At 37.2% G+C, this 16,426-nt stretch overlaps 1 protein-coding gene across 1 annotated transcript in view; it reads right to left on the reverse strand.

The window, feature by feature from the left end:
* Positions 1 to 16,426, reverse strand: part of Nox4 (NADPH oxidase 4) — a 136,064-nt gene that overhangs the window by 74,915 nt on the left and 44,723 nt on the right. The window contains exons 7-11 of the mRNA XM_059271833.1: positions 12,947 to 13,019; positions 8,594 to 8,674; positions 2,561 to 2,777; positions 679 to 843; positions 492 to 554 (exon numbers count right to left, since the gene is read on the reverse strand). Of these exons, the coding sequence (XP_059127816.1) occupies positions 492 to 554; positions 679 to 843; positions 2,561 to 2,777; positions 8,594 to 8,674; positions 12,947 to 13,019 (599 nt within the window). The remainder of the gene's footprint in view (positions 1 to 491; positions 555 to 678; positions 844 to 2,560; positions 2,778 to 8,593; positions 8,675 to 12,946; positions 13,020 to 16,426) is intronic.

A 16,426-nucleotide genomic window follows, 5' to 3' on the forward strand; every position in this document is an offset into this window, starting at 1 on the left:
GCGCTCTAACAGTTGTTAATATCTCCAAACCCATAACTCATACATGGAAAAGTGAAACTAAGAAATGTCTGTGCTTTAAATCAATAAGCCTTCACAAACTTTAAATAACATTAATATATACTGAATAGTAAGGAATCAGAAATAATGGAGAACAAATAGTCACAAAGTTTCTGAACAGAAAACTACAGTTCTTTGAAAAAAAATGACAGCCTGCTAAGACATGAAGGGAACTATGATCCTCCAATAATTTTTAGAATGAAGTAAAACCATACACACACAAATACACACATGTGATGTACATAAATACTCACACATATATACACACATACATTCAGCTATGTGTACATGTATAGACACACATACATGTGTACACACACATGTATGCACACACAGAAATACACAAATACATATGTCCATGTGTACACATGCGCACACACACAAAGATGTTCTACAATCTAAAATTTTTAAAATTCAAGAAATACATGTCTTACCATCGTGAGAGTAAATGGGTGGTTTTCTAATGCTGATACACTGGGACAATGTAGAATAACATACTAAAAAAGCAACAAACAGACAATGTTTTAAATGATCAAAAGAGAAGTACAACTATTTCAATCAATCTGTCTACTAATTTTCAAGTTACCTAATGATAAAGGTAACCGCTAACCACCGGCTCACCTGGCCAGGTCTTGCTTTAAAGTTTTCTTTGACCATTCGGAGTTCCATGACATCTGAGGGATGATTGATTACTGAGATGATGGTAACAGGTTTGTTGCTCCTGATGCATCGGTAAAGTCTCTCAGCACAGTACAGGCACAAAGGTCCAGAAATCCAAATCCAGGTCTAAGGGAAATTTCTCATAAGCATGCTTCAAGAAATGCACGACTGTATAAACAACTGAGCAATGATATTTCCATTCGTATTGTAAACAGTAAGATATTGGTAAGAATGAGTAAAACGTAGCTGATACTCTCAGCAATCCATTCAAACAAAAGACAAGTTAAAGCATCATATTTATCTGAGTATTATTTAGAAAAATAAAACCAGTCCAATGTTTAGCAAAAAAAAAAATACTGCCCTAGATATTCAATGAACATAACATAGGTATATGGATACACATGATTTACATACACAATGATAAATGTAAATACATTTCTAGTTTTGAAATTAGGATGCATTGGGCATGTTTCTATTACAATGTTTATATAATATAATATGGTCAAAATTACTTTTATATAAAAACTGGCAGTTTTGAATGGTGAAATGCAGATGCCTATGAGAACAATCTTTCCCTTACAACTGCACACTATAGCCTCTACATCTCTTTACAACTTTTCAACTGAATTGTATTTTATCTATAGAGATGTGTGTTTTGTTTGATGATCTGAGACAGAGCTTCACTGTGTTAGTAACAGATGCTTTTGGACTTGCTACTTTACGGCTTCAGCCTCTTACAGATATCTTATTCCATGTGACCTTCAGTCTTATTTAAATGGCCCTTTATAGAAACCTTATTTACACAGTTGTTCCAGACATTGCTCATTCAATGAAGGCAGTTAGCTCCTGCTCTGCAGACTGTGACAGTTGAACACGACACTCTGAAGAGTAAGCAAGGCAGGATAAGTGCTGCAATGCAGTGACCTTACAATTTTGAGCCAGTCACTCCTAGCTGATTAAGCCTCACATCAGTAAAATGGAACTTGCTACGTTTACCTTACATAATATCCATTATTATATGACACTCAGAAAACTGGCCAGCTGACTCCAAAGTCATCTAAAAATTCATCTAGCTGTGTTACTTTTCTATCTTCTCTCTTTAAAGCAGAATTTTCTAAGTCTATCTCTTCATCCATTTCATATGAGGAATAGTGGGCCTCAATTAGATGTTGGCAGTACCCTCGCCACAAGGGCTGGGGGGGGGGCAGTAGAAGTTACTGAACTATTTGTGGAATCCTTGGAGAACTTTTCAAGAGCAGTACTTTAATTAAAGACCTGCATCTATACACTACTTTTCCCACTACTTGTTTACAGGCTTTAGTCAGGATACGTGTGTAAGCTCAATGTCTCCAGCAGATAACTGAGGAACTCCTTCAAAGTTTAGTTGTGGATATGGAAAGAAATCATGCATACCGAGCAGGTTGGCACAGGGCCAAGAAGATCATGGTAAGCTTTCAGCAAATTAACTTCACTATTTATAACTTTTAATATTAATTTGTAAAACTGTATTATAACAACTGGTAGTTGTTTCTGTTTTGTTTTATAGTGTTTCTTATTCAATCTGCATGTCTTAATAGCTTTAGGATACATATATGTAGTCTTTCGAAGCAAGCTCTAGAAGAAACATATTTCCATAAAATGTATAACTAGACATTCTTCTATATTCTAAATGCATGCCTTTTGTCTTGAAGTATTAGATATCTGTCACAAAAAAATAAATATCAATTTTCTGTCTAAATGTTCTGAAATATCTCACAGTATCTGAAAACACAGACATTATAATGCAATGTCAGTCACGTGAAACCACAGACTTGGCAGATCTTAAACACAGAATTCATCTGACCTGTGGAAAATGGGCTTGAAACTTGGGTTCCTCAAGGCAAATCTTCACAACTGTTTTCTGGTTATGACCTTCTAGTTTTGAAAATCCTTCAAGCCAAGATCCATGAAAATGTTCTGAGATGTATTCTAGTGAGGAAATATCCTGAGACTGGGTCCGGTTAAGACTGATGCAGCCAGGAGGGTGGGTATCCAAATTGGTTTGATACTTCAACAGCCCACTATGTTAAATTGGATAAAAACAAGGAGATGGAAAAAAGACTGGGTCAGGAGATGAAGTGGGGTAAAGAGAAGCAATTGTTTCCTTCTTCTTGGCTTTACATAGCCTTTTATAAAAAGTGTTCCATGTGTGATCTACTTCAAAACCACTGAAATATCCTAAATTTTAAATAAATTCTTTACTAAGAAGTAGGGGAAAATGTTTAGTTTTCCAAACAAACGATATGTCTGTGCGGTAGAAGAAGCATGTGCAAGTTTCTTGATGTTATTTGAATTGGACAAACTTGATTCTTGTTAGGCATTCGTTCAGCCACTTACAAGTTTTCACTTGAATAAACACTGTAAAAAGAGTTTCCTTGCTATACATCATCAAGCTTAAAAGAAAAACACAGGGATCGTATTTGATTTGGATAAGACTAGATAAAACAGACTCCATGGGACATGGAGAAGCAGTAAATGAAAATAACAGGCATCAAAAGCTTGTTGCATCTATGGAGACAATTTTAACATACCCATTACGTCCTAAAGCTGTTTGCTGTTCAATTTCTCTATAAGCCCAACCACATGAAGAGCTCAGTGAACTTAGCTCGAGACTCTTGACAGTGGCATCTCATTGTTTCTTCCTGTACTATGTTCTAATTTCTGAGTTCTGCATTTTTTTTCTTTTAGATTTCATTTATTGTACTGTGTGTGTCTATGTGTGTGTGCACGTGCCTGTATGTACATGTGCACTTGCACATATGCATGCACACACGTCATGGGGAGGTGGGAGGACAGCTGGCAGGGGTCAATATTTTTCTACCACAATGTGGGTTCTGGAGATCAAACTCAGGTAGTCAGACTTGGCAATGAGTGCCTTTACCTCCTGAGCCAACTCACTGGCCCTGGGTTGTGCCACGCTTTTCACTGACAAGCAGTGCAAGGAAGAACAAGCAACTGAAGGCTTGTTGGGAAAAATCATTAAAATAAACACTGGTGGGCTGGTGATATAGCTCAGTGGCAGAGCACTCACCTAGCATGGCAAATGCTTGAAGCTCTGAGTTAATCCCCAGCACCACACACACACACACACACACATACACACACACACACACACACACACACACACACACACACACACACTCGATAAGCATTCAGACAATATTAACTGATAACATGTCCAATGAGAAAAATTAAGAATGATAATGTGTACAGACCTTTAAATCCCTGGATTAAAGTTATAGGAGAATGAATTTGGCATCAAAAAAGAAAGGAACTGTGTAGGAATTAGAGCTATGCCACATCAAAATGGGCATTTTCAGATTCAGGCATTTACATCCGGGGGACACAGGGATTCAGAAGCCAGAAGTACATTTGAGGTTAATATATGACAGACACTGAAGAACCTGACTTGATCAACCAAGAATGTATACATGTATCAGAACTCATATCATTATTAATAAATATAAACGACTGATGCCAGTCATTTAAGCAGGAAGTAAACTTTGAAAGAGGAAAGTTGTTTGACATTAGAAAAACAAAAGGGCTAGCTCAAAATACATTTGAAAATTCTACAGCTAAACAAAACCTTACGAAATCACATGAAGTAATGAACCCTTTTCCTGTAAAATCTATGTAAGAAGAAAAAGCGGCCAAAAAAATTGAATCACCTCATCTTTGAAGCCAAATCTTTGCTAAAATCTTTGGTCAATGTGGATTCATCTCTTCCCTGAATTGTTAGAATTCCTGTAAGTAAATGATGTTTGTATTTTGAAGATACAGCCTGCGGCTTTTTATTGATTTTTTTTTTAAATCTCAAATCAATTATCTCCCGGGAGACTGAGATTCCACAGTAGATTGTGTCTCTTCACCTTAAGTATTCAATACATTGATGGGCAGAGGCGTGGGTGCCCAGCAAATAGAGATTGTTCCCATCAAGCCTACAGTATACTATTAAATAGAAATTTTAACATGCATGCATGAATCTTGCATTGAACAACTCCAAGTCTTTTTATTAACAAAGGACTGGAGAAAAAAAGGAAAAAAAAAAAAAAACAGACTGGAGGATGGTATTTCGTAGGTGTTTCAAGAATAAAAATCTGTTTGAATTTCTAGAAATGGAACAAAAGGTAATTTAAAATAACTCGCCTGCATATGTGCACTTGTTAATTAAAAAGAAAACAAAAAACTTCAAAAAAGTTGCAAAATTTACCAGTAGCCATTTTCTTCATGTCAGAAACAATCTATATTTTAGTAAAAATTAAAGTTCAATGAAAAAAGAATGTAATATAGAATGATTATTGTATCATTAATGTATACAATGATACTTACACCAGTATTATAACTATTACAACAATTACTTTCATTTCATTATTAATCCAGTTATAAAATATATTTATTATATTTAATTCTTCTGTAGCTCTTTTGTTGGTTTTATATATATATATATAAATTAAAATTGCCATCTGCCTATGTTATTTGTTCTACAAAAGGAGCTAATTTTAAACATCTTTTTTTTTTAAAAAGTCTAAAAAAGTCTTAATATAATACTCCTTTAAACTAACAGCTTTTTGAACTCCTGAACCATAAAAAAAGGCTACTGATTTAAATGGCAAAGGAACATCTTTTTCAAAATTTTAATTTAATAAAGCATAAAGGCAAAAATGAATAGTTGGTTAGGCTAGTAAATAATAACATTTTTCTCTTTCCAAATAGAAAGAAAAGAAGGGAAAAGGAAGGGAGAGAAGAAACCACACAAGAAAGAGACGATGACAGACAGATCACTGTCCTGAGTAAGGCCAGAGAAACCTTAAAGAGATATTAGAATGGAAAGTCAAATTCTGAGAAGTGCAAGCTCTCACAAATATGTATGTGGTGTGTGTGTATGTGTGTGTGTGTGTGTGTGTGTGTGTGTGTGTGTGTGTTTGTGTGTGTGTGTGTATGTTTTGTGGTAAAAAAGAAACTTTTTTCTTACTTCAGAACTGTTTCTTTGAAAAAGAACCTTCAAAATGCCTGTGTCTGAATCAAGTTTATATTAATTAAATAAATTTTGGCAAGTTACTGAATCTTTCTCAAACTTAGTTTCCCAGTTGCAGCTTTCAAAATTTTAATCTTCATAAAATCCCAAGAATTTCATATCAGAAAATATTTGACACAATTTGAACTTACATTTAACCTAATATAAGCAATGAATAATTGTATTTTAAATTACTGTTACCATGAATAGAATATGCTGATTCAGTGTCGCCTCCATGACCACAGTTCTGAACTAGCAAATTAGCCATTTCAAGAAGAGAACACATGGTGTGTTGGTGGTATAAGCACAGCTGTTTGCCAGTAGAAAATGCAAAGCAAATTCACTGAACCCAGTGCTTTTGGTGCAGCATAAGGCTCCACAGAACGTACCTCCACCATGGGAAATGAAGCAGGAATGACCAGTCAGGGCTCATGATTATGATGAGTGGCCATGTTTCTGATGCCTTACCTCTCTATGTTCTAGAAAACTATCCAACCCAACTGGAATAAAGCTAGTTAATATCCCTGTCCTCACCAATGATCACCAAAACTGAGGAGAGGAGAGAGTGAATTGCTGTGGGATGTTCTGTATGGCAAATGTGTTGCTCTGATTGGTCAATAAATAAAACACTGATTGGCCATTGGCTAGGCAGGAAGTATAAGCGGGACAAGGAGGAGAATAAAGCTGGGAAGTAGAAGGCTGAGCCAGAGAGACACTGCCAGCTGCCACGATGAGAAACAGCATGTGAAGATGCCAGTAAGCCACGAGCCATGTGGCAAGGTATAGATTTATGGAAATGGATTAATTTAAGCTGTAAGAACAGTTAGCAAGAAGCCTGCCACGGCCATACAGTTTGTAACCAATATAAGTCTCTGTGTTTACTTGGTTGGGTCTGAGGGGCTGTGGGGCTGGCAGGTGAGAGAGATTTGTCCTGACTGTGGGCCAGTCAGGAAATCTCTAGCTACTGGCGCCCAACGTGGGGCAAGAGTTTCCACCTAAAACCTGAGAAAAGATTCTAAAATGGAGCTAAAAACAGTTCCTAATTGTCTCTCTCAAATGAGCAGCAGCTGCAGGTTTGAGCTACTTGTGGGTTCCTAGCGTGCACGCTCGACCTGCAGTATGGCGGGAATGAGGCCTCTGCAAGTGGCACATTAAGCTGCGTGGTGGATTTAGCCTTTGCAGGTACAAAACAAAAAAAGAGGTTTCTGGACTACATGCTGTTTGGATAAAAGCATAGACCTACTATAGCTCTCAGAGCTGACGGTAAGCCACCGCCATCATGGGAAGCTGAGGTGGGTGGAGCCAGCAGCCACAGCTGCTGCAGTTTAAAGCAATAGATTCACAATAAGACAGATTCAGATGTAATAGTTTAAAATGTGTGTAAAATATATGTAGGCTTGAAAGAGACAAAAAAGGTGATATATACAGTTATATAAACAAATACATAGTTTTAAAAAATAAAGTCTTTAAAGAGACAGTAAAATTAATATAAAAAATAAGGCACGTAAAGATGAATATTACACAGAGAAACTGGATTGTGTTGTCTTTGGGGTTCTTAACTGCAGAGAGATATTTGATTGTAAAGGAAGTTGAGTTAAACCAATATGCATATTTTAAAGATACCTTGACTTCAAAATTTGGATATAAGGATATGTTACTCTGGAAAAGAGTCTCTTTTGTTCCCACAGAAAGCCAAAGGCTATGGATTTGTTCCAGATTAAGATACATCAGGTTTGACCAGCCAAGACCCCCTGAAAGGTCTCCGATGACACCATGGCCCAGATGATCCAACATCCGGAATGGTTTCAAGGCAACTGGCTCAGACAATACAGCCTCATGGACTACTCCATGATCCTAAAATTTTCTTTGTGTCCCCATAAGATACAGCGCCCCCCTCCAGCAGGAAGTAGTAAGAGAAGCTACGCCCAAATTCCCAAATTATATGTAATTTTACTTTGTTAAGGTTAAAACCTTCCTTTTTGAAAAAAAAAAAAAAGGGGAAGTGCTGTGGGATGTTCTGTATGGCAAATGTGTTGCTCTGATTGGTCAATAAATAAAACACTGATTGGCCATTGGCTAGGCAGGAAGTATAGGCGGGACAAGGAGGAGAATAAAGCTGGGAAGTGGAAGGTTGAGTCAGAGAGACACTGCCAGCTGCCACGATGAGAAATAGCATGTGAAGATGCCGGTAAGCCACGGGCCATGTGGCAAGGTATAGATTAATGGAAATGGATTAATTTAAGCTGTAAGAACAGTTAGCAAGAAGCCTGCCACGGCCATACAGTTTGTAACCAATATAAGTCTCTGTGTTTACTTGGTTGGGTCTGAGGGGCTGTGGGGCTGGCAGGTGAAAGAGATTTGTCCTGACTGTGGGCCAGGCAGGAAATCTCTAGCTACAGTGAATATTTTTGAATATGCACCTGAAATAACTAAATTTATATAAACTGCCTAATACCTTGACAATTATTTTATAAAACAATCTAAAGAGAGGACAATGTGTCTGTTTCTCTAAACTCTCTTTCCCTGGAAAAACTTGACATGAGATAATGGGAGCATGCCAGGTGTACTCTTACCCAATACGATTTATGATTTGTGAAAACTATCTGGACTAAAAGACAGAGATTAAACTAAAATATAATTCAGAGACCCAGACATGAGCTCCTTGTAGTTGGGGTACTGATAGAACTGAGGGCATCCCTTGTGGAGCCCTGGGCTGCTAACAAGATGCTGGCTCATGCAGAGAGTCACCCTTCCCACAAATGCTTCCCTTCTGTTGTATGTGAGGTTAGAACAAAGATTGTAGGTACAAACTGTTTCACTTACCCTGAAACATGCAACAGCAGCAGCATGTAGAAGACAAAGAAGAGGTTGTGAGTATACCAGAAGATATCATAATTAGAAACTCTGAAAAAACAAATCAGTTGGCTTCAGTCTGGCTTTACATTGGTCCCATTAAAGTAACATTCACTTTGAAAATATGGTTCATATTTGAAAATCACTGCCAATTGTCTAAGATTCATCTATTGATATCAGGGTATTAACTCACTACATAAGGTGTACTAGCAAAACATATGAATAATATTTACCATCTGAAAATTATATATACTTCTTAAATTATATATAGAGAATTTAAATAAAGACCCTGGTGTAGTCTAATTTAGAACTTTTCTGTCCTTTTTGGTAGCATTTTCTTTTTATTTGTTTGTTTATTTTTTTTGTTTTGTTTTTTTTTTTGGGTTTTTTGTTTGTTTGTTTGTTTGTTTGTTTGAGACAGGATCTCTCCATGTAATCCTGGAACTCACTGTGCAGACAAGTGTGGCCTCAAACTCACAGATCACCTGTCTCTGACTCCTGAGTACTGAAATTAAAGGCAAGCACCACAATTTCAGCTCTCTCTTTTTTTCTTTTTTTACACATATATTAAATTTTTAAGTTGTCCAGTATTTCCAATATAAGTAATGTTCTGGTTTCAAATGATATTTTGAAAAAGTCCAAAGAAAACTCAAATGGAAATAAATTAAATTATCACTAAAATTTCAGCATTCCTCTTTCTGCTTCAGCTACCACTTCCAGGTTTCCACCTTGAGTTTCTGCCCTGACTTTCTTTGACAATAGATTGTGATGTGGAATTGTAAGCTGAAATAAATCCTTTCTTCTCCAAACCGCTTTTTGTCATGGCGTTTCAAGCAGCAACAGAAAGCCTTTCGAAGACAGAAATTGGTACCAGGAATGGGGTATTTCTGTGAAACACCTGAGCATGTTCTGTGGTGGGCGTGCAGGTAGTTGTGGAAGGACTCAGAACTTTGGGATAGAAAATTTTTCTATGTTCAAAGTGTACAGAGCTATTGTGGGAACTTTCAATGCTAAAGACAGTGCAAATAATGTTGGCCTGGCTTATAAAGTTTCAGAGGGAAGTTAGAGAGTTTCTTAAAGACTCTATCTGGTATATTCAATATTTTAAACTAAGAATACATAGTTTTGGTCAGCTATGGGTGAAAAAAAATGGCCTTAATCAAGAAGGGACCACTGTTACTGAAAAGAAATCCTCTGAGAAATGTTACCTCTGGGTCAGAACTTAGAAGCCATGGTCCAGAGGTGGTCAAGTTCAGGCTGGCATCTGAATTTGGTAATGTGTAAGGGTTTCCCAGGTAGTACTGATTTTGGAGGCATGAAGGGGTTATGGAGAGCAGCTGAGTCTTGGCACTGTGGGAGGCCTGGAGAAGCCACTGGTGAGGTAAGAGACTCAATTGCAGTAGAAGCTCCAGGACGGAAAGAGTCCTGGAAAGAAGCTGAGGCTTGGCATCATGTGTTAGGGTCAGAGTCCCTAATACAGCCCCAGTAAGGACACTGGTTAAGGAGCAGTCCGGGTGCACGCAATAGTCCAGCATCTGGGGGTTGCTAGTAGCACGGAAGACCACCAAAGCCTGCAGCAGGTGTGGAAGGTAGCCTGAGCTTATAAAACAAGCTACATGGGCTGGGGCTGGCAGAACCATAGATGTGGAGCTGCCTAGTACTTTCAAGGCCAGATCATGGGTCCAAGAAGTCTGACACAGCTTTACACCCCGGAATGTTGTTTTTGCTCTGATCTGATTTGAACTGTGCCCAGGCTCTTCTTCTTGAAATAAAAAGTAAGTAATTTATTTTTGGTTTTGTGGGAGAACACAATTAAGAGACTTTGGAATTTAGAGGGACTTTGGACATTTCAAAGAGACTGAATTTCTAAACACTGGGAATTTAAAAAGTTGAAACATGGTTTATGAGAAATTGATATTAAGATGAGACTTTGAGGATAAATAATAAAGGAAAGTAATATATTGGAGTGTCAATTTGACAAGAGGATCAAATGTTCTGGCTGGTTTTTTTTTTTTTTTTCAACTTGATACAAACTTGCCTGTAGGTACGTCTGTGGGGCCATTTTCTTGATTAATGACTGTTGCAGAGAAGCCAGCCTACTGTGGGTGGTATGCACCTTGGGCAAGTAGTACCAAGCTGTATAAGGAAGCAAGCTGAGAAGATGAGGAAGAAGCTAGTAAGTAGCCCTCTTCCACAGCGACTGTTTCAGGGCCTGCCTTCAAGTTCCTGCCTTGAATCCCTGCCCTGACTTCCCTTGGTGACAGAGTGTCACACCCAAGAATCATGAGCGGAAACAAGCCCTTTCCTCCTCAACGTGCCTTCTGTCATGGTGTTTTCTCAAAGCAATAGAAACCCTATCTAAGAGAGTGCTATTGTTCTGAGGGAGGATGGAAAATAAAATAAGCAGCAGCATTTGTTGAATATATGTGAGAAGCACACAGATTTGTTTTATTTCATGATTTTAGGGCAAATATTTACTTTAGCACCCGGGCCGCTCCTTAACCAGTGTCCTTTCTGGGGCTGTAGTTAGGGACTCTGACCCTGACACATGAGGTAGAGGGTAGACATTTGTAAGAGCTCTTTGAATGACAATAATATTTACCCTAACAACTTTTTAAAACCCTACTTAAGTAATAGCTAATTATTTTCCATTTACTTAATTTATAGCATTTGCTTTCACAAACAATGTCACCAAAATCTTCTTAATATGAATTTTGTAAGTATCTAATTTGCTTTTATCTCTAGGTCAAATATTACATAATTGTTAATACTTTTAATAATTGTCTAATGTTCCCTAAAAATAAGTTTATCAATTTCAGACCCAACCATAGGGAAGAATTTTTTCTATAGGAGGCTTAAAAATGCACTTACCTTTTGAGCCAACTATTTCATATCTAAAAATCTGTCCTTAGGATAGAGTTGAAAATGTATGTAAACACATAGATTGGGCACTTGTTTCTGAAGTTACTATTTAAAACCTTACGTTAACCCAAAAAGCTCAACATGCATGAGTTTTGAAAATGATATACATGTGCATGGTGACAGAGAGAGATAAAATATGTTAACATGGAAACCGTTTAAAACATTTATGTGAGACAACAGTAATGTTGGTGGGGTGGCCCATAGTAAACAAGAGCAAGGGACTTGGTCTATAAACATAACCACACAATGGCAGACTAATCTTTTGTGAACATTGGGAGGTGAGTATGATTATGAGTAGATATGTATAGAAGTATAAAAACAGAATCATTTGAAAACATCACTTTAAAACTATTTTTAAACCATACACACATTCATTTGTTCATTAATTTTCATATCTCAGCCAATGCAATAATTAAAGATTTTTAAATTATGAGAATTGTTCAGATATTTTTCTCTCTTTTGCTTTATTCAAGCAAAAAGTTTGATGTGATATGTGACAGACTTCTATTCTGAAATGGAATGTGCTCACCCAGAAAGGACATGAAAGTGCTACTGACTTATATCTGAGATTTTACAAGCTATTTTTATTTTCATGTATTTATTCACTTTGTTCTCTCTCTCTCTCTCTCTCTCTCTCTCTCTCTCTCTCTCTCTCTCTCTCTCTCTGTGTGTGTGTGTGTGTGTGTGTGTGTGTGTGGGTAGAAAGCCCCAGCTATTCACCTGACTATAATTATCTCCTCCCCAAGTGCTGGGGTTGCAGATATGCACTATGCCTGACTTGTACATTGATAATAGGGGTTTGCACTCAGGACCTCATGCTTGTGTGGCAAGCACTTTCCCGTCTGGGTCATCGCCCAAGCCCCATCAAAATGTTTTTACTAAAAAAAAAAAAAAAAAAAAAAAAAAAAAAAAATCAATGTGAATCACAGTGTTTCTAAATATTTTAGCATGTGTCAATTTTGTTTCAGAAGCTTTATTTAGAACACTATTTTATACTATAGTCAAAACCAAAAACTGTCATCAGGTAATAAGATGTAGAATATTTTTAAGGCACATATTCCTGGGAACTCTCAAAATCTGGGTATATAGTCAAATTTAATTCCATATCCAATTATGTTTTCTATGAAAGACCCTGAAAAACTCCACTTCCCTTGGTATTCAATAGAAATTTTCATATATTATTCCTTAAGACTAATACAGTGTGATTTTCAAAAAATGGAAATGAAATATAGAAATGGTTCTAATTCAACAGTGGCAACCCCAATAATCCACTAACTGCACTGTCTAAATACTTTAGTCTTCCCAGACTTTTCCTGTTTGTATGGAAATGAGTATAAATGGCAGGGAATCTGGACAACGTGGACAGGTGAATAACAAAACTGTCACTCTGACACTACTAACCTTATTGCATAGGTAGAAGCTGTAACCATGAGGAACAGTACCACCACCATGCAGACACCCGTCAGACCTGGAACTGTAAAAACATTTACAAGTACATTTTAACTTCATTCATGCTGGGAAGAAAGTTCAAAAATTATGACCTTAAAGTCTAAAGAATAGTATGCTATTCAGCGCAAAGCAAATTCAAATTTTATTTCTCTGTACATACACCCCCTCAAACAAGCTGTTAAGAAAATCAGTACAGTCTCAAAGCATTTCAGACAAGGAAGCCTTTTGTTCCTGGAGGAGAAGAGTCCATTCCTGCATTGCCAAATGCTCCACTCATAATGGTGAGGGCATACTACATCTCCACATACATACTCTCCCAAATGACATTAATTAATACTAGAACAGTTAGTTCCTATGACTTCCACCACAGTACTCACCTCCTTTACTCTGTTCTGTCCTAGTACGGAACTAGCACCTCCCTTCTACATCAATTTCAAGTAACTTTTTAGAATTCACTACTTGGAATAATTTTTTATTAATTCTTTTGGGCATTTTTGTACAATGTGTTTTCATTATATTCACGCTCCACCCCCAACTCTTCCAGATTCACTGTTTCCTCTCCCACCCAACTTTGTGCCCACCCCTTTTTTTCCCCTTTTCTCCACAAGGCCAATATGTACTGCCCAAATATTCTTAGATCTGTGGTTTTCTACTGGGATGTGGTCGATTTATCAGGGACTATACTTTTAGAGAAAACTGATCCTTCCTTTCCCAGCAGCAAAGAACTGCCAATAGCCACTTGGCTAGGGGTGGAGCTCTGTGCCCAGCTCCCTGCTGCACGCTAGCATTTGGCCTCGTTTAGGCTTTCACATATCTTGACCATGATGTTACAACTGCTGTGGGTTCATCTGTGCGGCTGCCTCACTGAATCCAGAAGACACCCTTTCCGTGTAGCTGTCCACCTCCTCTAACTCTCACACTCTTTCCACTCCTTCCACAGTGATCCCTGAGTCTTTGAAGGAGAACCATTTTAAAGAAAATAGTGTTTAATTAATGCTGCCATAAATTGACTATAGCTCTACATTGGCACGTCATTATGTAGGTCTTGTTTAGGCAAATCAAATTGTTGAGGCTTCCCGGGTGTAACTTCCCTGTCGTATAAAGAAGACACTATCTTGAAACAAATGTTCTGGCCCTCTGGCTCTCATAATCTGTCTTCCCCATCTTCTATGATAGGCCCTAACTGTGCTGGTATTTGAAGAAAGCTTCTAGATTTATTTTTTCTTCATATCAAAAGCACTGTAGGTTCTGTGAGATAACTCAGCAGGTAAAGGTGCTTGCCACCAAGCCTGACAATTTAAGTTTCAGTCCCATAGTTCACAGGGTGAAAGGAGAAAAACAACTCCCATAAACTGTCCTCTGATGTACACCCTTCACACAGAGACACTCTGACACCCCCCACAGACAAATAATGTCTACAAAATATAAAAACAATGCTCTGGTATAGTATAAAATTTGAATTAAAAAGAAAACCTGCAGACATGTTAAAATTAATGATTTTTATAGCTACAAATATAGCATTAGACCATACATCATGTCTAGAATGAATAGCTGATATATATGTAAGCTAAAATGTAAATAGACCCCTTACTTTGTTAATATTGTAAAAATGAATAACTCTGCCTATCTTGCTACATTTTTTTTTAATTCATAAAATCACATAAACAATAGTGAGTCCTAAATTCCCCATATGAGGGACTCTGAAATTGGCCCAAAGGAAGAATTATTCAACTGATTCTGTCTGGAGAAGTCTATACACTTCCCACTTCTCTTTCTGTTGGGCATCACCTGTACTTCCCACTTCTCTTTCTGTTGGGCATCACCTACGGAGCAGAAAAGTTTTCACTGGCAGGTAACCATAAAAGAAACAACCCAGCTTGGAACAGTATAAGGACAGTGCATGTGTGCATCATTCAGATTTCAAAGTGTTTACAACAACTAGACAATAATGATAGCAGAATACTCACTATGGTAGAAACAAATTTCACTTTAAAGAGCCACACGAAAAACAAGGGATCTAATGTTTGGCACATTAAGAGTTGAGTCCTTTTCCAAATACACAGATTTAATGCCATCAGGAATCATGCATGCCCTTGCCCGATGCTCCTAATCCAAACCATGTCTTCTGTGCAGTTTTTTCCTATAGTATTCATTTCACAGCACCTTTTCCATTTCCTCTAGGTAAATGATTGCTTGTCAGCCACATGGGAAGCAATCAATCCACCTCACACTGAAGGTCAGACAACAGACTACTTAAAAGCAACATCCCTGATTGGCCTGGTTCCTAAGTAGCTACTCAAAGAAACAAGTTTATAGCAACCCAAATATTTATTTGAGAATATTCATAGCTGTTTTTAATAGTCATGGGATATAGATACTCACATTCATACCAACAGGTAAATAGAGAAACAATTGTATTGTTTTATATATATCTGGAAAATTAATAAGCAATAAAATAGGAACTATTGATGGATTAAACATCAACATAGATGAATCCCCCAAATTACTAGATTGAGTAAAAGAAGCTGCTTTTTCACCTACTAAAATATAGAAATGTGCTGATTAATTTTTTATGTAAAAGTCTAGAATTTTCATGTTATTGTTTAGTTATAAAAAGCACACGAGTCACTAGAAGGAACAGAGGATAAGATGAATTATTAAGGGGCATATTTGGAAGCAGGGTAATGGAAATATATGAAGTCTTGATTTTGGTAAAGACTAACACATATGCATATTAAAGCCAATCAAATACTGTGTTTTCTACAGATATGTGATTTAGTGAATGTTAGTTAAGTGTGGAAAGATTTGAAAAACAAACAAACAACAACAAAAACCTCTACTTAAGCCTTCAAAAATGATTTAAGTGTTAGAATCCATGATTGTTACACGCTATAAAATTTGTGATAAGATGGACTTCCCTGATAATTTCATTATCCCTTCATGAATTATTTAGGTGTGAAGGTTTCCTGTGTTATTCTGGACCTGCCACAATTGGCCAATGAATATCTGTCTACAAACCATCTTAATAGAAGGAAACTTAAAAAATGGGTATGTTTGAAATACAGCCACAGTTCTCCATTTCCTTAAGATATTCACTTCTGTTACTCAAGAGTCATAAGCATTCTTTGAAGAGTCACAAGTCATACTAGTGTAATAAAGCATCTCATAAAAGCTACAGTGAAAAACGTGCTGAACTCAAATATTTCCTCACATTGAGTAGAGAACTCTGGCTCCATGAAGCAGAACATGGAAAATATGTAGGAAAACCTTGGAAAGAAAGGGAGAGACAGAGAGAGAACTAGCAGGCTTGACTCCTGTCACTGGAAAACAGAAGAGAAGTCTACAAGCACCCAGCCAGTGTTCAAAATGGCCTGACATTACGGTCTTGTAGTCATTCCTCTGGCAAACCCATAAGCTTGCTGAATCTCATCT

The sequence above is a fragment of the Peromyscus eremicus genome, chromosome 1, assembly GCF_949786415.1.
Source record: "Peromyscus eremicus chromosome 1, PerEre_H2_v1, whole genome shotgun sequence".
Classification (NCBI taxonomy): domain Eukaryota; kingdom Metazoa; phylum Chordata; class Mammalia; order Rodentia; family Cricetidae; genus Peromyscus; species Peromyscus eremicus.